General features: G+C 46.1%; 3 protein-coding genes across 5 annotated transcripts in view; all 3 read left to right on the plus strand.

The window, feature by feature from the left end:
- The window catches only part of LOC115068376 (zinc finger protein 773-like), a 22983-nt gene extending 7285 nt beyond the window's left edge, over positions 1-15698 (plus strand). Inside the window, exon 4 of the mRNA XM_029558502.1 lies at positions 15268-15698. Within this exon, the coding sequence (XP_029414362.1) occupies positions 15268-15479 (212 nt within the window). The 3' untranslated portion in view covers positions 15480-15698. The remainder of the gene's footprint in view (positions 1-15267) is intronic.
- Positions 855-10014, plus strand: LOC103725484 (zinc finger protein 260). Of its 3 annotated transcripts, none has more exons than XM_017795530.2 (4): positions 855-1154; positions 5720-5828; positions 6459-6557; positions 7909-10012. In XM_017795530.2, exons 1-4 carry the CDS (start codon positions 1122-1124, stop codon positions 9900-9902), a joined length of 2235 nt encoding a protein of 744 aa, XP_017651019.1. In that variant the 5' UTR covers positions 855-1121; the 3' UTR covers positions 9903-10012. The 3 variants fall into 3 exon arrangements, with proteins under 3 accessions (XP_017651019.1, XP_017651018.1, XP_029414356.1); XM_017795529.2 differs by having other exon boundaries at positions 857-1154; positions 5702-5828; positions 7909-10011; XM_029558496.1 differs by lacking the exon at positions 855-1154 and adding an exon at positions 1163-1361 and having other exon boundaries at positions 5702-5828; positions 7909-10014.
- On the plus strand, positions 15620-17298 carry LOC103725485 (zinc finger protein OZF-like). The gene is made up of 2 exons (XM_008822798.3): positions 15620-15655; positions 15756-17298. Exons 1-2 carry the CDS (start codon positions 15620-15622, stop codon positions 17214-17216), a joined length of 1497 nt encoding a protein of 498 aa, XP_008821020.2. The 3' UTR covers positions 17217-17298.
- The last annotated feature ends 3881 nt before the right edge of the window (positions 17299-21179 follow it).

Consider the following 21179-nt stretch of genomic DNA (forward strand, 5'->3'; position numbering starts at 1 on the left):
AGAACAAAAGCATAAATTGGCTGTAAATAAGCATTACTGAATTTCGAGATATATAATTACAGAGGCTGTTCAGACAAAAGGAAAATAAAATATTTGAATTTTCTCCACTATTAAGATTAAATAGAATTATAAATTCAAATATAGGCTCAATATGCTTCATGGAAAATTGCATCTTAAATTTTTTATTAATTAAAATCTTTTCATGCTTGCATGTAGGTGTACCTGTGTATGCAATGCCCAGGGAGGACAGAAGAGGGCGTTGGCTCCCGTGGAAATGGAGCCAGTGCTCATAACTGCTGAGCTGTTTCTCTGGCCCCTATCCACACTTATTAATTGCCTCTGGTTATGTATAAATCTTGACTTACTATATAAACATGTACCTGTTAGGTAACATTAAACGTTAATGAACCCAGACTCTGGCCCTGAGGAATCAAATCAGCTTCTAGGTTTTAGCCAGTTGCTGAGGCCATGAGAAAACGCAGGAATGGGGGAGGAGGAAAGTTTATACTGGAATCACCACCTTTCTCTAGAATCCAGAGTCTTTTCTCATTTTTACACACCAGATATTGTGTCACAACCGCTGACTTTTATATTCAGCTTGCCGGGGCCGATGGTAATCTCGCTCAAGGAAAACTCCTTATTGAAAACTCCTTACTGAAGATACTCTAAAGGAAAAGGAAAGACTGAGGCCGCGGGCTGCTCAGGGAAACGGAAACACTGGCGCATCTAGAACCACCACAGTCTCCGCAGGTTTCTTCTCTGTAGAGACGGAGTCTCCATCTCCGTCTCTACAGCGACGTCTCTATCTCCACCCATACAGCTGTGTCCACTTCCCCCATGATTGACGCTGGGGAACTACATTACCCAGAGGAGACCGCGGGCCGAGCCCGGGAAGGCTCAGCCAATGAAAACGGGTTTCTTTTCTGCAAATTGGCACGGGGATTTCCAGCTTTGCTTTTCCTGGATTCTCTGGCTGGGTTTGCGTCCAGCTGGCCAGGGGAGGAACGGAGTGAGGAGCACGGCTTAGTCCTGTGGCTCCGAGTCGGCTCTGCGGCGTCCCTTGACCCGCTGCAGGCCTGGGGTAGGGACGGCCCTTGTGTCCCTCTGGCCGGCAGAGTCAGATGGCAGCGGCTGTGCGGGGAGACCCGAGTCAGGTGAGTGCCACGTGGTCCAGGACCCTCGGGAGTCCTAGAGCGCAGTGCGGGTTGGGTTCGAGACTCTGCAGCTCCAGACCGGGAGTCACCCACGGACAGCTTCCCATTGACATGTTTGTGCTGGGATGTGATGCCCTGACTCTCAGGGGCAGTGGACCGCGCTTGACAAGGCTTCGAGGTGGACGTACTCAGTGTCTTAAATTTGAGGTTTGTCTGGTGTTAGTTTTTTTGTTTGTTTGTTTGTTTTTGTTGTTGTTGTTAAATTGTATGTAGAGTTTTTATTTTTAGTTTTTCAAATGTCTGGTTGAGCTTGCCATATCAGAGTCCAGGTCTGCAGCGACCCTCCCCCAGTGCAGTAAAGCCTCAAAAGGGGTGGGGGCGCTCTGGAAAACAGGAAATGAGTCAGCAGCAGCTGCTGCTCCAGTGACGAGGAGCCAGTTTCAACATAGTCTGTTTCCCCCAGATAAATTTAAAAGATAAACAGGCCCCTGCACCCATGACCCACTGCTGCAAGAGCTGTCTCAGATGCTCCCCCTGATAAGTTTCACCCCTCCCTCCACCCTGCTGAAACTGCCTACAAATATTTCCCCACCTTCTGCATTCCCTACCCGTATAAGAACCTCCAGCCAGCAACCTGAAAAGGGAGTGGTCTTTACTCAATCAGACTTTGAGAGCCACCCCTGGTGACCTCCCAGATAAATCTTGCTTTTGCTGGAGTTCTTCTGCGTGGTGAGTCTTTCCCAATTTACCTATCAGTCCATGGTGGTTAACTGTTAGATTTGTGAAAAGGCCAGGACCACTGAAGACCACTCTGAGGGGAGAAAAGAAGAAATTTATTGAAATGGACAAGTTGCTAGACTGCTCCCACACGAGAAAGGGAGCAGTGGTTTCTGTCACAGTAGGCTGGGTTTTATAGATTTCTTTTGTGGGTAGGGGGAGGTGAGACTAGCAGGAAGGTGAGTCAGTAGCAGGTGCCTTGGTTGGGGGCGGATTCGGTTAGGTGTATTTGAGTTTTTTCAGTTGACTGCAGTGGAAAATTGCTGTTATGATCAGGGTGCATTATTAAAGGCCAAGTGGTCATTGAGAAACTAGGAGGATCTAGTTTCTGTTTCCCAGAAGGTTGCCCACCATGTCACTGCCATGTTGGTGGTCAGTAGTGACTCCATCTTCCGGCCCAGTTTGACCTACAGTACCAACAGGGGCTGGAGAGATGGCTCAGTAGTTAAAAGCACTGTCTGCTCTTGCAGAGGACTCTGGCTGAGTTCCCAGCACCCACATGGTGGCTAACAACTGCCTGTAAAATCCAACCCCTTCTCTGGCACCCACTGACACACGGAGAAAAAGCATCCCCTGGAGGGTTCATAAAAGAACACTGGTTGTTCTTGGAGAAGACCCAGGTTTGAATCCCAGCACCCACATGGCAGCCAACAACTGTCCATAACTCCAGTCCCAGGGGAGCCGACAGCCTCCTCTGACCGCGGGCATTGCACAACACGGGTGCACTTACCTACCTGCAGGCAATATGCACATAAGCGTAAAATAAAAATAATAAATAAAATTTAAAAAAAACGAATTTAAGAATGGACCCAAACAGAAGGTTTAGGAGAATTTTATTCGAATTTAAACAAAAATCCTCAGGGCAGGCAAACTGGAAATCTCTGCAGCTGCTTTGAGGAGATTTGAGGGGAAGAGGATCAATGAAGCCACCACACGGGAGGTCAGATGCATGGCCGACTGGCAGTAACATGGTGGTGAGAAGGAAGCGCTAGAGAAAAAGTAAAGAAATACAAAATACTGGAGCAATCCAAAGCATCAAAGATAGCGTGTTTATGAAGAAAGAGAGAGAGAAAGATCACACTTTTCTTCAGAAACGTTGGCTGGCTTAGAGTCCTGGCAGGGTCCAGAAGTACTCCCAGGGAGGTGGGATTCCAAACAGGAAAAGTTCACAACCTCATCTATGTAGCATGACTTAAAGTGAACCTGCCTTCTTGGGGTGGTCCTGTGATGTGGTGATTGACCTGTGAAACTGGAAAAGTGAGTGGGTCTTCCAGCAGATACACTAGTGTACTGGATAGTTTTAGTGTCAACTTGACACACCTGGGTTGAGGGCGACTCAGTTGGGGAATTACCTCCATTGGACTGGCCTGTGGTCATGTCTGTGGGGCATTTTCTTGATTGTTGAGTGATGTGGGAAGGCCCAGCCCACAGTGAGTGGTACTGCCCCTGGGGAGGTGGTCCTGTATTGTATAGTAAAGGTTGAGCAAGGGTCATGGAAGCAAGCCAGTAAGCAGCATTTCTCCATGGTCTCCGGGTTCCTGTCCTGAGTTCCTAACTTGGGCTCCCTCAGTGATGAACTGTGACCTGGGAGATGTGAACTAGATAAACCCTTTCCTCTTGTACAGAAGTACAGATCATGCTGGGAATCTAATCTGGGTCCACTGCAAGAGCAGTCAGTGCTCTTAATGGCTGAGCCATCTCTCCAACCCCTACGCCAGTATTTTTTAATATTACTGTTAATAATCACATTAAATAACCTTTAATCACATTAAAATAACCTTTAATAACTAAACATACCAAATTTGACTTTATTGGCTCCTGATATAAGCCAGGTGATGTACTACTCCTATACGCCTAACTCTAAGTAATCTTAATGTCATGAAACATAGTGACATCAAAAATTAACTTATCACCCAATTATAAGAAATTTGTTCTCAAATTGCATTTGTAGGAGAAACTGCAAGAGATGTTAGATAAATTATGTCATAAATTGCCTTGTTACTAAGGCAGCAAAGCTTTGTATGTTAATGCTGAAATCATTTATTTTTTAAAATTGTGAATAAAGCCGAGCGTCGTGGTGCACGGCTGTAGTCCCAGCACTTGGGAGGCAGAGGCAGGCTGATCTCTGAGTTCAAGGCCAGCCTGGTCTACATAGTGAGTTTTAGGCCAGGGGGGCTACAAGGAGACCCTGTCTCAATAAGACAAAAAAAGAAAAGAAAAAAAAAACAAAACAAACAAAAACCACCCCAACAAATTGTGAATAAAACTATAACATTTAAATGAAAACTCAGGAAGTCAGTCTTACTAATATGTGATTAAGTTCAGATGTTTTTTTACATCACATTCATATTCAAATAAATGTCTTATATTTTCAAAACCTGTTTATTTACATGGAAATTCCTTTTGAAACTTCATTTGCGTGTATATGTGCACATGCTTGCCAGGGCATGTGTGTGGAGGTCAGAGAACAGATTGCTGGAGTCAGTCCTCTCCTTCTACCATGTGAACCCTGGAGATAGAACTCAGGCTTGCTGGCAGGCACCTTTATCTGCTGAGCCATTTGCTGGGCATCTTAACATCTGCATTAATTATATGTTCAAGAGGACACTGTTCTACCAAGTCGACACATAGGATTGAGATTGACAAATAAAACTCCTTGGGGGAGGGGTACCATTCTTATCCAGATGATAACACGGAGTTCAATGCCTTGTCCAAGGGCACACAGTTAGAGAGACTTCGTTGACAACTGAGGCCAGGCGGCAGTTAGGAATTCCTGACTGCAGTGTGTGTGGAAGGACTGGGCATCCCTTTGGGATGCAACAATCATTACTTTTTACTCACAGCCTTGTTTTCCCATAGGTTCCTATTAGCGCCAAGACACTTACAGACCATGAAGGCTTAGTGGAAGGTTGCCCAGGTCAATTCCCTGGGCAATCACTGGGATTGTATGCTGGGTCGCCGCCTGCGACTTTCCTTAACCTCTCTGAATTCTCTGGACTATGACTGCAGAATTCACATTCCTGAGTCCACAGTGGTGATTCTATGGAGAGGTTCCTATTTATGGTAATCACTGGCATGAGATTCAAAAGGCATTACAGGTCCAGTGATGAGCCAGGTGTGCTGGCACACACCTTTACTCCCAGCACTTGGGTGGCAGAAGTAGGTGGATCTCTGTGAGACTGAGGCAAGCCTGGTCTATGCAGCAAGTTTTAGGGCGAACTGGGGCTAGTGTGACACTGTATCTCCAAAAACAATTGCACAGATGAATATCAGGAAATCCTGGGAGTGAGAGATGATTAGGAATGCTCAGAAAACCTTACATGTCTGTTTTGTCTGGTGGAAAGAGTAGAAGGCAGGTGTGAGGCTGGAACACCAGCCGGAGGAGCTGGGTGTTTACAGAGATGGAAAGGGATCCGCAGTACAAAGAGTGCTGTGGGAAGGGAGCGTGCAGAAATGGCGTCACCGCCCATGGTCCAGGTGCATAAGAGAAGAGGGACCCACATCTGGTTGTGTCAGAGGACTGACTGCATGTGAATTATCTGTAAGGACAGGGAGGGACTTTCCAGTCAGATGTCCAGCTTGGATGGTCTCCCATCTGTCCATCGGCCTTCTGTTGTTGAGTGCTGAACACAGCGGTCAGGGGCACCTTGAGGAGACACTGTTGCAGTGGCTCCAGGGCCTTGGAGGGAGAAAGCTAAGCATGAGTGACTCTGTAACAGGAAACCCAGGAAAGGGGTTTCTTAGGACCTCAGCTCTCCCCATTGTGACAGGGCCCTGTGACCTTTAAGGACGTGGCTGTCTACTTCTCAAAGGAGGAATGGACACTGCTGGATGCCTCTCAGAGACTGCTGTACCGCAGTGTGATGCTGGAGAACTTCTCGCTCATGGCCTCTGTGGGTAAGGGCCACCTACTGTGTGGGAGAACATGGGGGTAGGCTTGGCTTCTCTTTTCCTAGAGGTGGGTGTAATTCTTCTTACATCCAGCCCATGTTCACTGATTATTTCCCTGGCGTCCTGAAATAAAAAATAACCATCTTCCCTCTCAAGTACAGCAAAGACAGGCCGGAAGCAGCTTGGGGTCAGGGCAGTTTTAACTGGTAACCCTTGTAGAGCTGACCATACTGCCTCTCCACAGTCTGGTGACACTATAAATACATGTCACTTCTATGATGCAATTTGATGGTTTGAATAATCTATAAGCTCCAAGTATTTGGATATTTGTCCCCAGTTGCTGGCATGGACTGTAATTTCCCTGGGATCATAAACTCAAACTCTTGTATAAATTGCTTTGGTCACTTTTTCTATCACAGCAATAGAACATCCCAGGCACTGCCCTTTTCCCCCCACTGACATGCATTTCTTCTGCCTGCGGTAGAATGGTGGCACTGATGTGGTCACTATTTCATGGTTTTTCTCAGGTCACTCTCCTCTGAGGAGCTTTCCATTGGTTTTCTCTTCTAAGGACTGTCGTGGTTGGGTCTCTGTTTTTGTAGTGTAGGTTGTTCACCTGTCCTACCTTTCTCATAGGACTTGTACCTTCTGGAACCCAAGAAATCAGTCATCTGGAGCTGTGGGGAGAGCCCTTCATCCAGGCACTGGGAATCATGACTCCAGCTATGTGGACAGGTACGAGGAGGTTGAAGCTGGGTGATGTGTCAGCTCTCCAGGAGGTTCATATCAAACATTTCCTGGTTCTCATGTTCTGTGCCAAAGGGCAGGATTATTTCAGATTCCCCTCTTTCGTAGCTTGCCCGTGTTTTGCCCGTTCCCTGCAGCACTGTGGAGCAGTGGCATTCCTACATTGTGCTATTAGTGTGCACCAATCCCCTGAGTAGTCCTTGAATGCCAAGTACTTCAGTTTCATGTTTTATGGCCCTCAGCAGACTCTTCTGTGCTATGTTTTGCCTCTCCAGGAGCTGAGATCCTGCAGAAGGTCATTTGTTGAGGCGTGTGTTTGGGCCCCTCTGTCTTCTCACTGTGTTGTATGCCATATGCGCTGGATAGCTTTAGTTGTCCACTTGACACACCTGGGTAGAGGGAGCCACAATTGGTGAATTGCCTCCATTGGACTGGCCTGTGGCCATGTCTGTGTGGCATTTTTTTGATAATTAAGTGATGTGGGAGGGCCCACTCACTGTGGGTGGTGCCACCCCTGGGCAGGTGGGCCTATGTTGTATAAGAAAGCAGGCTGAGCAGGGGTCAGGGGAGCAAGCCAGTAAGCATTCTTCCATGGCCTGTGCTCCAGCTCCTGCCTCCAGGTTCCTGCCTTGAGTTTCTACCTTGGGCTCCCTTGGTGATGAAGTGTGACCTGGGAGCTATAAGCCGAATAAATCCTTTCCTCCCCAAGTTGGTATTGGTAAGAGTCTTTTGTCATGGCAATTGAAGTAAAATTAGAACACCATCTGTCCTAGTTTGTTTTTCCATTGCTGTGACAAAATACACTGACCACTACCAACTTGGGGAGGATAGGGTTTATTTGTCTTACATTTCCCAGATCACAGTTCATCAGGGAGCCCAAGGTAGGAACCTAGAGGCAGGAGCTGGAGCATAGGCCATGGAGGATCGCTGCTTACTGGCTTGCTCCCCTGGCCCCTGCTCAGCCTGCTTTCTTATGCAACACGGGCCCACCTGCCCAGAGTTGGCATCACCCACAGTGGGCTGGGCCCTCCCACATTGCCCAACAATCAAGAAGGTGCCCCATGGACATGGCCATAGGCCAGTCCAATGAAGGCAATTCCACAGTTGAGGCTCCCTGAACCCAAGTGAGTCAAGTTGACACCTAGCATCCAGCACAACATCCTTTTGTTTTTATCCCCCATGAGACCTCTGGTCGGTGGTCTTGGTAGATGCAGCACTGCAGTGTGTCCTTCCCGCTCTCACCTGACCCCTTCATCCTGAAAAATCTCCCATCCTCATCTCTAGCATGTGCTTCCACACCAAAGTCTCCATTCCCTTCATCAGCATTTCTCTTACTCAGGTTGTTGGAATGGAGTGGAGGCTGAAAATGCACCTGCTGTGCAGAGTATTTCTACAGATGAAGGACTCGGTGCAGCCATTCCCCAGCAGCAAAAGCCGAGACATGGTGAGAAGCCCTTACAAATAGAAGAGGCCAGGATCTCTGTAAAGAAGAATGGCACAAAACGCCAGTTGAAGAATTTACAAAGCAGGAACAATGGGATGGATGTGCAGCCCAGCCCAGGTCTTAGGCATCAGCTGACTCGTGGGGTCGGGAAGTCATCCAGGAACTCTAACAGTGGAGAGGCCTGTCCCAGTGGGAACAGCAGCTACCAATGCAGTGACGGTGGGAAAACCTTTAGTCAGAATTCTATACTTATTCAGCACCAGACACTACACCCAGGAGAAAAGCCTTATGAATGCAGTGACTGTGGGAGACGATTTAAACATAAATCTAACCTTCTGGCGCACCAAACAATTCATGGTGGAGAAAGACCGTATGTGTGTACCGAATGTGGGAAATCCTTTGGTTGCAATACTGACCTCATTCAACACCGCAGCGTCCATACTGAAGAAAAGCCCTTTATGTGCATTGAATGTGGACAGGGTTTCAAGTATCACGGGAAACTTGTTCAACATCAGAAACTCCACACTGGAGAAAGGGGTTATAAATGTGAAGAATGTGGGAAATCCTTTGTCCGAAATGCCCAGCTCAGGGACCACTTACTTTTTCACACTTCTGAAAAGCCTTTTAAGTGCAGTGAGTGTGGGGAATCATTTAGGTCCAGACCCACCCTTAAAAGTCATTCCCGAGTTCACACCGGGGAAAAGTCCTATGAGTGCAGTGAATGTGGGAAAGTATGTCTGAAGAAATCAAAGCTTATAAATCACAGGCGAATTCATACTGGTGAAAGACCTTTTGAGTGCAGTGAATGCGGGAAAGTGTTTAGGCAGAAATACAACCTTATAAGTCATTGGCGCACTCATACTGGAGAAAGACCTTATGAGTGCAGTGAGTGTGGAAAAGTGTTCAGGCAGAAATACAGCCTTATATGCCATTGGCGAGTTCACACTGGGGAAAGACCTTATGAGTGCAGTCAATGTGGGGAATCATTTAGGTCCAAATCCACCCTTAGAAATCATTCCCAAATTCACACTGGAGAAAAGTCCTATGAGTGCAGTGAATGTGGGAAAGTATTTAGGCAGAAATACAGCCTTATAAGCCACTCCCGAGTTCATACTGGAGAAACACCTTATGAGTGCAGTGAATGTGGGAAAGTATTTAGGCAGAAATACAGCCTTATAAGCCATTGTCGAGTTCATACTGGAGAAAGACCTTATGAGTGCAGTGAGTGTGGGAAAGGATTTAGGGAAAAATCTAGCCTTCGAAATCATAGGCGAATTCATACTGGAGAAAGACCTTATGAGTGCAGTCAGTGTGGGAAAGCATTTACAGAAAAGTCCACCCTTAAAAATCATTACCGAGTTCATTCTGGGGATAAGCCTTTTGAGTGCAGTGAATGTGGCAAAGTGTATAGGAGAAAATCCAGCCTTAAATTTCATAGGCGAATTCATACTGGAGAAAAGCCTTATGAGTGTAGTGAGTGTGGGAAAGCGTTTACCGAAAAATACAGACTTATCCGTCATAGGCGAATTCATACTGGAGAAAGACCTTATGAGTGCAGTGAATGTGGGAAAACATTTACAGAAATGTCCACCCTTAAAAATCATTACCAATTTCATTCTGGAGAAAAGCCTTTTGAGTGCAGTGAATGTGGCAAAGTGTATAGGAAAAAATCCAGCCTTAAATATCATAGGCGAATTCATACTGGAGAAAAACCTTATCAGTGCAGTCAATGTGGAAAAGCATTTACAGAAAATTCCAGTCTTTTTTATCATTTCCGAGTTCATACTGGGGAAAAGCCTTTTGAGTGCAATGAATGTGGGAAATCTTTTAGGAAAAACTGTCACCTTACAAAACACACAGAAAAAGTTCACAGCAGAGGACAGCAATGAGTGTGGGAGTCTTTCCTGGACATTCCAGCCTCATTTAACATCAGAGAGTTCACACTGCAACAGTCTTTTTTAAAAAAATTTTTTATTATTTTTATGTGTATGAGTGTATTGCCTACATGTATGTAAGTGCACTCGTGTCGTACAATGCTGTAGAAGTCAGAAGAGGATTTCGGATTCCCCTGGAACTGGAGTTAAGGATGGTTTGTAGCCGCCATGTGGGTGCTGGGAATCGAACCCTGGTCCTCTGCAAGAGCAGTCAGTGCTCTTATCTGCTGAGCCATCTCTCCAGCCCTGCAGCAAAGTCTTTTGAGTTGGTCCCCAGAAAAACTAGGGAAAATTAGGCACACAGCAGAAAATCCCTGAAATGTGGGAATGGTTTTCTTAGCACTTCTGGCCTTTGTAGACACTGGAAGATTCCCAGGTGATGGATGCATTGTGAGTGCAGTGAACACGGACAATACCGTAGTTGTCTAATGTAATTCCCCAGCAGAGTGTCCACTGCACAAAATGCTTCAGTGCTTCAGTTTGGACATCCTCTGCCCGTTCTTCCATCTCTTTAGCCCCAGAGACATCCCAGTGCTGGAATGAGTCACACAGGCACTGATTGATCATGGGAAAGCCTTTGAGCAAAGGTCTGCTCTCACTAGCAACAGTAACAACCCAGATATGTTTATGAATGCAGGGAATGTAGAAAAGCTTCAGCCACTGACCTGCTTTGGAGTGAACTTGACCTAAAACAGAAGTTTTGAGGGTAGCCTTTGTGAGGCAGCCAGCAACTGAGACTTCTCATCAGATTGCCATGCTGGAACAGCCGGAGGATTATTGATACCAGTTCCCAGCGAGGGGCTCTTGAATGGTGCCACTGGGAGAGTTGAGCCCTGCATTCCTGACTGCTCCAGACTGGAATGGAGTGTCCATGCTACTGAGGGTAGATGGGGTAGGAACACAATAATGGCCTTGGTTTAAATGGCTGATGATTGTTCTAACTGAATGCTACATTTCTCTAAATAAACGTTTATTCCGCTATGCTCTCGACCACTTCAGAGGTTTTTTGCTGTGTGTGTAATTTTCTGTAGTGTTTTTGGGGACCAGCTCCAGGTAGGTCCTAATGCTCTTGCATAGAAGTGCCATTCAAATGTTTTACGATTTTTAAGAAGTTGACCAGATTCCCTTGTACATGGTGCTGTAGTTTGTATTTCCTGCTGGAATATATCAGGCACCAGTTTTTCTGCCATTTTGTAAATCATGAGCCATTCACGTTAGTTTTTCTAGTAGGTATGTGGTGGCACATAATTGTGGTTTTAATTGCATTTCTCTATGTATTTGTGTTCTTTTGGTCTTTTTGAGACAGGGTCTCCCTGTAGCATCAGTAGTGTTTCTGTTTTAAAAATATTATATTATTTTATGTCCATGAGTGTTACGCCCCGATGTATGTAAGTGCACCTGTGTCACGCAGTGCCTGAGGAGGTATGAAGGGGGCCCTGGATACCTTAGAGCTGGACTTACGGATAGTGGTTAGCTGCCTTGTCAGTTATGGGAATCGAACCTGGTCCTTGGCAAGAGCAGCCAGTGCTCTCGACAGGTGAACCATCTCTTCAGCCATTTTTTTCTTTCTTTTGAAAAACAGGGTCTTGACCGAGCATGGCAGTGCATTCCTTTAATCTCAACACTTGGGAGACAGAGGCAGGTGGATCTCTGTGAGTTCAAGGCCAGTCTGTTCTACATAGAAGTCCAAACAGGAAAAGACAGAAAAAAAGAAAGAAAGAAAGAAAGAAAGAAAGAAAGAAAGAAAGAAAGAAAGAAAGAGAAAGAAAGAAAGAAAGACCCTCCCCACGGTACTCTGCAGCTCATTGAAGATTCTCTTCAGTAGACACCATATTGACACGGAAATCCAGTCCTCCAAAATAGAAAAACTGGTATATCTCCTAGTGTTCTACCTGACAGCAACAGGATGGAGCTAGAGATGAGCAGTAAAGGAAATGACAGACACACTGCAGGTTATACAGCACACTAGTGAAGAACAATAGTGAAGAAATCAATGCCAAATACTTGGTTGTCCACCAACTACCCATGTGAATATTGATCATAATGCTTGTGAAAATCAGGTTAGTGTGAAGGAAAGGTGTATAAGATGTTTAAAAAGTAGGTCAGAGAAATATTTGTGAAATTTGTGAAACTTTTTTCAAAGAAATGCAAGTGTGGCTGTAAAGGCTGGTATTAAGATACATTAAATGCAGCCTGGAGAGATGGCTGTGGAGTTAAGAGCACTGGCTGCTCTTGCAGAAGTCCTGGGTTCAAATCCCAGCACCCACATCAAGGTTAGCAACCATGTATGACCCCAGTTGTAGGGGATCCGACTCCCTCTTCTGGCCTCTGGGGGCATTGCAGGACACAGGTGTACTACAGAGATGCTGGCATTACACACATAAAACTAAATTAATTTTGAAAACCATACATTAAAAGGTTCATGAGCCAGGTGTGGTGGTGCACTACTTTAATCCCAGAACTCAAGAGGGAAACAGATCTCTATGAGTTCTAGGTTAGCCCTGCCTCCATTCTGAGATCTTGTAAAAAAAAAAAAAAAAAAAAAAACTTATAAATTGGCTGTAAATATTACTGAATTTCAAGGATTATAGAGGCTGTTCAGACAAAAGGAAAATAATAAAATATTTGGAATTTCTCCGCTGTCAAGATTAACTTAAACCATGAAATCAAAAATAGGCTCAATTTGCTGCAAGCAAAATTGCATCGTAAAATTGTTTTACTAAAATCTTTTCATGCTTGCATGTAAGTGTACCTGTGTGTGCAATGCCCAAGGACGACAGAAGAGTGCATTGGCTCCGATGGAAATGGAGCCAGTGCTCATAAGTGTTGAGCCTTTCTCCAGCCCCTATCCATATTTATTAATTGCCTCTAGTTATGTATAAATCTTGATTATTAAAGAAACATGTAGCTAATATGTAAAATTAAAACTTAACCCAGAGCCTGGCCCTGAGGAATCAAATCAGCTTCTAGGTTTTAGCCAGTTGCTGAGGCCATGAGAAAACGCAGGAATGGGGGAGGAGGAAAGTTTATACTGGAATCACCACCTTTCTCTAGAATCCAGAGTCTTTTCTCATTTTTACACACCAGATACTATGTCACGACTGTTGACTTTTATATTGAGCTTGCCTGGGCCCAGGGTAATCATGATTTCGCCCAAGGAAACCTTACTGGAGCCCTGAACATACTCTTGAGACGAAGATTGAGGCCGGGAGCTGCTCGGGGAAACGAAAACACCGGCGCATCTAGAACTACCACAGTCTCCATCTCCATCTCCATCTCCATCTCCATCTCCATCTCTACAGGGGAGCCTCCCTCTCACCTGTACAGCCATGTCCACTTCCCGCATGATTGATGCTGTAGGAACTACATTACCCAGAAGTGACTGCGTGTAGCCTGCGGGAAGGCTCAGCCAATGAAAACAGGGGTTTCTTTTCCACATTAGGGAGGGCCAAATCTCTGGCATTTCCCTGCACCGAGGTTCTGTCTGGATTTGTGTCCAGTTGGACGGGGGAGGAACGGAGAGAGGAGCACGGCTTAGTCCTGTGGCACAGAGTCGGATCCGCGATGGCAGCGAATAAGCCGGGAGTCCCGAGTCAGGTGAGTGCCACGTGGTCCAGGACCCTCGGGAGTCCTAGAGCGCAGTGCGGGTTGGGTTCGAGATGCTGCAGCTCCGGACGGGGGGGTCACCCGCGGACAACTTCCCATTGATCATGAAGAGTGAGCAGAAGGTTGCCCAGGTCAATTCCCACTTAAGCAATCACTGGGAGTGTATCCTGGGTCGCCGCCTGCTACCTTCCCTATCCTCCTATCTGAATTCTCTGGACTATGACTGCAGAATTCATATTCCTGAGTCTACAGCAGGGATCTATGGAGAAGTTCCCATTTATGGCAATCACTGGCATGAGATTCAAAAGGCATTACAGGTCCAGTGATGAACCAGGTGTGGTGGCACATGCCGTTAATCCCAGCACTTGGGTGGCAGAAGTAAGTGGATCTCTGTGAGACTGAGGCAAGCCTGGTCTACATAGCAAGTTCTAGGGGGAACTGGGCCTAGTGTGAGACCCTATCTAAAAAAAAAAAAACATGAACTTGCAGTGATGAACATTAGGAAATTCTGGAAGTGAGGCTGGATCTTGGAATGCTGAGAAAACCTCAGGTGTCCGTTTTGTCTGGTAGAAAGAGTGGAAGACAGGACTTAGGACTGGAACACCAGCTGGAGGAGCTGGGTGTTTACAGGGATGGAAAGGGAACGGCAGTACAAAGAGTGCTGTGGGAAGGGAGCGTGCAGAGATGGCGTCACTGCCCATGGTCCAGGTGCATAAGAGAAGAGGGACCCACATCTGGTTGTGTCAGAGGACTGCATGTGAATTATCTGTAAGGACAGGGAGGGGCTTTCCAGTCAGATGTCCAGCTTGGATGGTCTCCCATCTGTCCATCGGCCTTCTGTTGTTGAGTGCTGAACACAGCATTCAGGGGGACCTTGAGGACACACTGTTGCAGTGGCTCCAGGGCCTCGGAGGGGGAAAGCTAAAGTGACTGTGGTAGCAGGAGACCCAGGGAAGGGGTTTCTTAGGACCTCAGCTCTCCCCATTGTGACAGGGCTGTGTGACCTTTAAGGACGTGGCTGTCTACTTCTCAAAGGCGGAATGGACACTGCTGGATGCCTCTCAGAGACTGCTGTACCGCAGTGTGATGCTGGAGAACTTCTCGCTCATGGCCTCTGTGGGTAAGGGCCGCCTACTGTGTGGGAGAACATGGGGGTAGGCTTGGCTTCTCTTTTCCTAGAGGTGGGTGTGCCCTTCCCACATCCAGCCCATGGTCACTGATTCTTTCCTTAGTGTCCTGGAATAGAAAATAAAGGTGGTATTCCTGGTCGGGCACCCACCATGTTCCCTCTCAAGTACAGCAAAGGCAGGTAGGAAGCAGCCTGGGGCCAGGAATGTTTTAATCACTGTCATAGAGCTGAGCTTGCTGCCCTTTCCATAGTCTGGTGACACTAGAAACACATGGCACTTCCCAGGCACTGCCCTTTTCCCCCCATTGACATGCATTTCTTCTGCCTGCGGTAGAATGGTGGCACTGATGTGGTCACTATTTCATGGTTTTTCTCAGGTCACACTCCTCTGAGGAGCTTTCCATTGGTTTTCTCTTCTAAGGACTGTCGTGGTTGGGTCTCTGTTTTTGTAGTGTAGGTTGTTCACCTGTCCTACCTTTCTCATAGGACTTGTACCTTCTGGAACCCAAGAAATCAGTCATCTGGAGCTGTGGGGAGAGCCCTTCATCCAGGCACTGGGAATCATGACTCCAGCTATGTGGACAGGTACGAGGAGGTTGAAGCTGGGTGATGTGTCAGCTCTCCAGGAGGTTCATGTCAAACATCATTTCCTGGTTCTCATGTTCTGTGCCAAGGGGCAGAATTATTTCAGATTTCCCTCTGTCATAGCTTGCCGAGGTGCCTGGTCATCATCTGTAGTATTTCTGAACCAGGGCTATGCCACTCCTCATGAGACCTCTGGTCTGTGGTCTTGGTAGATGCAGCACTGCAGTGTGTCCTTCCCGCTCTCACCTGACCCCTTCATCCTGACAAATCTCCCGTCCTCGTCTCTAGCATGTGCTTCCACACCAAAGTCTCCATTCCCTTCATCAGCATTTCTCTTACTCAGGTCGTTGGAATGGAGTGGAGGCTGAAAATGCACCTGCTGTGCAGAGTATTTCTATAGATGAAGGACTCGGTGCAGCCATTCCCCAGCAGCAAAAGTCGAGTCGTGGTCCCCTTCATCCTGACAAATCTCCCATCCTCGTCTCTAGCATGTGCTTCCACACCAAAGTCTCCATTCCCTTCATCAGCATTTCTCTTACTCAGGTCGTTGGAATGGAGTGGAGGCTGAAAATGCACCTGCTGTGCAGAGTATTTCTATAGATGAAGGACTCGGTGCAGCCATTCCCCAGCAGCAAAAGTCGAGTCGTGGTGAGAAGCCCTTACAAATAGAAGAGGCCAGGATCTCTGTAAAGAAGAATGGCACAAAACGCCAGTTGAAGAATTTACAAAGCAGGAACAATGGGATGGACGTGCATCCCAGCCCAGGTTTTAGGCATCAGCTGACTTGCAGGGACGGGGAGTCATCCAGGAACTCTAACAGTGGAGAGGCCTGTCCCAGTGGGAACAGCAACTACCAATGCAGTGATGGTGGGAAAACCTTTAATCAGAATTCTGTACTTACTCAACACCAGACACTACACCCAGGAGAAAAGTCTTATGAATGCAGTGAATGTTGGAGACGATTTAAACATAAATCTAACCTTCTGGCGCACCAAACAATTCATAGTGAAGAAAGGCTTTATATGTGTCCCGAATGTGGGAAATCCTGTCGTTGTAATACTGAGCTCATTCAACACTGCAGAGTCCATACTGAAGAAAAGCCCTTTACGTGCATTGAATGTGGACAAGTTTTCAAGTATCACGGGAAACTCATTCAACATTTCAGAATCCATACTGGAGAAAAGCCTTATAAATGTGAAGAATGTGGGAAATCCTTTGTCCGAAATTCCTATCTCAGGGGACACTTAGTTTGTCACAGTGCTGAAAAACCTTTTAAGTGCAGTGAATGTGGGGAATCATTTAGGTACAGACCCACCCTTAAAAATCATCTCCTAGTTCACACTGGGGAAAAGCCCTATGAGTGCAATGAATGTGGGAAAGTATGTCTGAAGAAATCCAGCCTTATTAATCACATGCGCATTCATACTGGAGAAAGACCTTATGAATGCAGTCAGTGTGGGAAAGGATATAGGCATAAATCTAGCCTTATAAGTCATTTTCGAATTCATACTGGAGAAAAACGTTATGAATGCAGTGAATGTGGAAAAGCATTTACAGAAAAGTACAGCCTTAAAAGTCATTACCGAGTTCATACTGGGGACATCCCTTATGAGTGCAGTGAATGTGGAAAAGCATTTACAGAAAAGTCCAGTCTTAAAAATCATTGCCAAGTTCATACTGGAGAAAATCCTTATGAGTGCAGTGAATGTGGTAAAGGATATAGGCGGAAATTCAGCCTTACAGTTCATAGGCGAATTCACACAGGAGAAAGACCTTATGAGTGCAGTGAGTGTGGGGAATCATATAGGTGCAGACGTACCCTTAAAAATCATTTCCGAGTCCACACTGGGCAAAAGCCTTTTGAGTGCAGTGAATGTGGGAAGTCTTTTACCAAAAACTCTTACCTTACACAACACACAAAAAAAGTTCACAGCAGAGGACAGCAATGAGTGTGGGAGTCTTTCCTGAACATCCAGCCTCATTTAACATCAGAGAGTTCACACTGCAGCAAAGTCTTTTAAGTGCAGGGAATGTGGCCTTTGTAGACACTGGAAGATTCCCAGGTGATGGATGCATTGTGAGTGCAGTGAACACGGACAATACCGTAGTTGTCTAATGTAATTCCCCAGCAGAGTGTCCACTGCACAAAATGCTTCAGTGCTTCAGTTTGGAGATCCTCTGCCCGTTCTTCCATCTCTAGCCCCAGAGATCTCACAGTGCTGGAATGAGTCACACAGGCACTGATTGATCATGGGAAAGCCTTTGAGCAAAGGTCTGCTCTCACTAGCAACAGTAACAACCCAGATATGTTTATGAATGCAGGGAATGTAGAAAAGCTTCAGCCACTGACCAGCTTTGGAGTGAACTTGACCTAAAACAGAAGTTTTGAGGGTAGCCTTTGTGAGGCAGCCAGCAACTGAGACTTCTCATCAGATTGCCATGCTGGAACAGCAGCAGGGTAATTGATATCAGTTCCCAGTGAGGGGCTCTTGAATGGTGCCACTGGGAGAGTTGAGCCCTGCATTCCTGACTGCTCCAGACTGGAATGGAGTGTCCATTTTACTGAGTTTGAATGGGGTGTGAACACAATAATGGCCTTGGTTTAAATAGTCGATGATTTTTTTTCTTCTAAGTGAACGGTACATTTCCTTTAATAAACGTTTTTTGCGCTATGCTCTCGATGACTATTTCAGAGATTAGCTGCTGTGTGCCTAGTTTTCCCTTGTTTTTCTGGGGGCCAGGTACAGGAAGGTCCTCATACTTTTGCGCTGGAGTGCCGTTCAAATGTTTTAAATTTTTAAGAAGTTACCCGAATTCCCTCTTATGCGGTGGTATATTTCTTATTTCCTCCTGGAATATTTCAGACACCAGTTTTTCACATGGTAGCAAAAAATTATGGGTTCAGTTTGCAGCTCTCTATTAGTGTTAGTCTTTTAAAAATATTTAGGCCAGGCATGGTGGCACACGCCTTTAATCCCAGCACTCGGGAGGCAGAGGCAGGTGGATGTGAGTTTGAAGCCAACCTGGTCTACATAGCGAGTTCCAGGTCAGCTGGGGCTATAGGGAGACCCTGTCTCAAAAAAGACCAATATATATATACATATATATTATTTTTTATGTGTATGAATGTATTTCTTGCATGTATCTAAGTGCACCTGTGTCGTGCAGTGCCTGAGGAGGACAGAAGAGGGCGTTGGACCCCCAGAACTGGAGTTATGGATGTTGTTAGCCACCAACTGTTGGGATTCGAACCCGGATCTCCTGGAAGGACAGCCAGTGCTCTTAACCACTGAGCCATCTCTCCAGCCTGATGAAATTAAAAAAATAAAAATTTATATATATGAGTTTTATGCCTGCATCTGTGTAAGTGCACCCGTGTTGTGCAATGCCTGCAGAGGTCAGAAGATGACATTGGATTTCTCTGGAACTGAAGTTACAGACCATTGTTAGCTGCCATGTGGGTTCTTGGAATCAAACCTGGGTCTTGTGTAAGAGCACTCGGCACTCTTAACCACTGAGCCATCTCTCCAACCTGAAATAAGAAAACAATTTTTTTGGTCTTTTTGAGACAGTGTCTCCCTGTAGCCCCAGCTGGCCTGGAACTCATTTTGTAGACCAGGCTGGACTTGAACTCACAGAGATCTGCCTGCCTCTGCCTCCTGATTGCTGGGATTAAATTCATGTGCCACCACACCTGATCCTCAAAATGAAAATTTTTAAAAATTAAAAATATAAGACCTGCCAGGCATGGTTATGACTGTCCATTGTAACTCCAGTTCCAGGGGATAAGATGGCTTTTTCTGTCCTCCATGAGTTCTTAACCACTGAGCCTTCTCTCCAGCTCCTCAACATACTGCTCTATTGTTTTAGCTGGTCCATCACTCTCTGGCCTCCACATGCCCCAGTGTGGCCTACTTGAAATGCACTGAATGAAAACAATGATCATTGCAGAAATGACTGATAGAATGTGTGAAGAGCCATGAGTCTACTTAGGAAAGCAATATAACCATACATCCCTTAAAGTGGCTAACTGGCCCTAAATTGGCAGTCTGGTCTTGCTCAGGCCCTTATCAACTGGTTGCTCCCTGGACTGAGGGAGACTGTTTGTGGAGACAGCCTGTCTTCTTTAGTGCCCTAAAATAGCTTTCCTGCCTGAGAAAGTAATCTTGGGAGAGACTCTCAAGGACACCAGAACTTGGCATGGAGTTAGCTCTTGCACTTGTGTGCAACAGAGTTCCTATATAAGTCCAAACTGCTGCATATCATTCTGTGGAAGGGCTTATTGGCCCTTTGCTGGGCTCTTTGAATAAAGGAACATTCCTTGTGTGTTGTAGGTCTGGCTCTGACTCTTATTTCTGAACTTTAAACTCCTTCCTTTTTCTGCCTCCCTAAATCTATCAATGACAAATTAGGTCTTTCTCTAATCCTACCACATTGTGAATTGCAACACTGTAAGAAGATATAAGGGAGAAAAGAGAGGAGGAAACCAACCTCTACGAAACAAGTAGGTTTATTGACAGAGTAAATCTGCGAGGGATTCATCCTTCTTGCAGCCCGAGATCCCCTCTCTTACAGACACAGGGTTTTAATATTTTTCTCCCTTTGGGGAGGGCCAAGGGGTTTGGGGTTAAAATTGGGTCATACTGGGAAGGGCTGTTGCAGGGTCAGTTTTGATAGAATATGCGAACCTCAGAAAAACCATGAGGTTTCTTAGAGGAAGCCATAAAGACATAAAAACCATCAGAATGGCTAAAAGGCTCTAAATTGTAAAAGTACAAAGTTTCTCCAGTGACCTAACAGCTGGAGATTAAAGACCTGACTCTGTTCATCCCTTATTGGCTGGTCACTCCTAAGCCTGAGAGGAAATGTTTGTGGAGCCTACCTGTCTCCTCTAGAGCCATAGATAACATTTCTGCCAGTTCCTGGGTAAATAATCTTGAGCAGGAGACCTTTCAGCCCGGGCACTAACTTGACTCCCCACTAGTGTATTGTGTCCCACAACCCTGGTATAAAACCCCCCGTTTTCTTTGTCTGGTTGTAGATGCTTGGTTCCCGTGGACAGCCTCTACCTCTCACTGTATCCTCTTTGAATACAGGAAGTTATATTCCTTGCCTGTTGCAGGTCTGGCTCTAGTTTCTTGTCTCCTACTCCTTTATCTTTCCTTTTATTTTCCAAAAATCTAACAGGTTTCACCATTTCCTGGAGGGCAGTTGTGGAATCATCTGCAGTCATGAGGGAGACTGGTTCAGGGAGTGCCCTGTGTTTGGGACTGAGCCATATCAGAGGAGTCTGTGGAGGTAGAGGGGTAGGGGTGGACTTGTTGCAAGATGCTGGATTCCATGAAGGTGGCCAGAGAGTGGCAGCCATTGGAGGAGAATTCAGGACCTAATAGTTCTCCATTAAATACTCCCATCATTTCCAGAAGCAGCACTGAATACACAGTTCCAGGAAGGCAGCCTGTGTCACCAACTCTTGTCTTCCAGAGTCTCCTTAAAGCTGTGATGAGGTTGATCATTACTCAGCACACAGGGAAAAGAGGGGAAAAATCTGGCAAATAAGATTGGAGTCAAAGTCAGAAGCGTGTAAATAAGGCGTGACATCCTTTTCATGCACAGCATCCTGTTGTTAGCCAAGAATCCTGCCCGCCTGCGGGGGTGGGGGTGGTGGGGGTGGTGGTGGTTCAGAACCAGTGGAGCAGTGAGTCTAGGAAAAGAGAAAGTGGCCAGCAGGTGTGTTGTTGCAGATTACAGGCCTTTGCCTTCCCTTAACAGAGAGGTGCTCAGCCCTTGGGTAGTAAAAAGGCCAGGATTACGAGGAGGCCTAAGGAAAGTACATACTTGAAATCTCGTATTCCATCTCCACTGGTCTCTAGAATTCAGATCTCTTCTCATTAAAAAAAATATTTTATTAT

This window comes from Nannospalax galili, unplaced genomic scaffold (assembly GCF_000622305.1).
Source record: "Nannospalax galili isolate Female #2095 unplaced genomic scaffold, S.galili_v1.0 scaffold649, whole genome shotgun sequence".
NCBI lineage: Eukaryota > Metazoa > Chordata > Mammalia > Rodentia > Spalacidae > Nannospalax > Nannospalax galili.

Bases quoted from the DNA above. Each gene is read 5' to 3' on its own strand.
- LOC103725485 (XM_008822798.3), top strand. From the start codon at position 15,620: ATGGAGTGGAGGCTGAAAATGCACCTGCTGTGCAGA. The intron at 15,656-15,755 runs GTATTTCTATAG...CCTCGTCTCTAG, and splicing joins AAATGCACCTGCTGTGCAGA to CATGTGCTTCCACACCAAAG.
- LOC103725484 (XM_029558496.1), top strand. From the start codon at position 1,266: ATGTTTGTGCTGGGATGTGATGCCCTGACTCTCAGGGGCAGTGGACCG. The intron at 1,362-5,701 runs GTTTGTCTGGTG...CCATTGTGACAG, and splicing joins CTCAGTGTCTTAAATTTGAG to GGCCCTGTGACCTTTAAGGA. The intron at 6,558-7,908 runs GTACGAGGAGGT...TCTCTTACTCAG, and splicing joins GACTCCAGCTATGTGGACAG to GTTGTTGGAATGGAGTGGAG.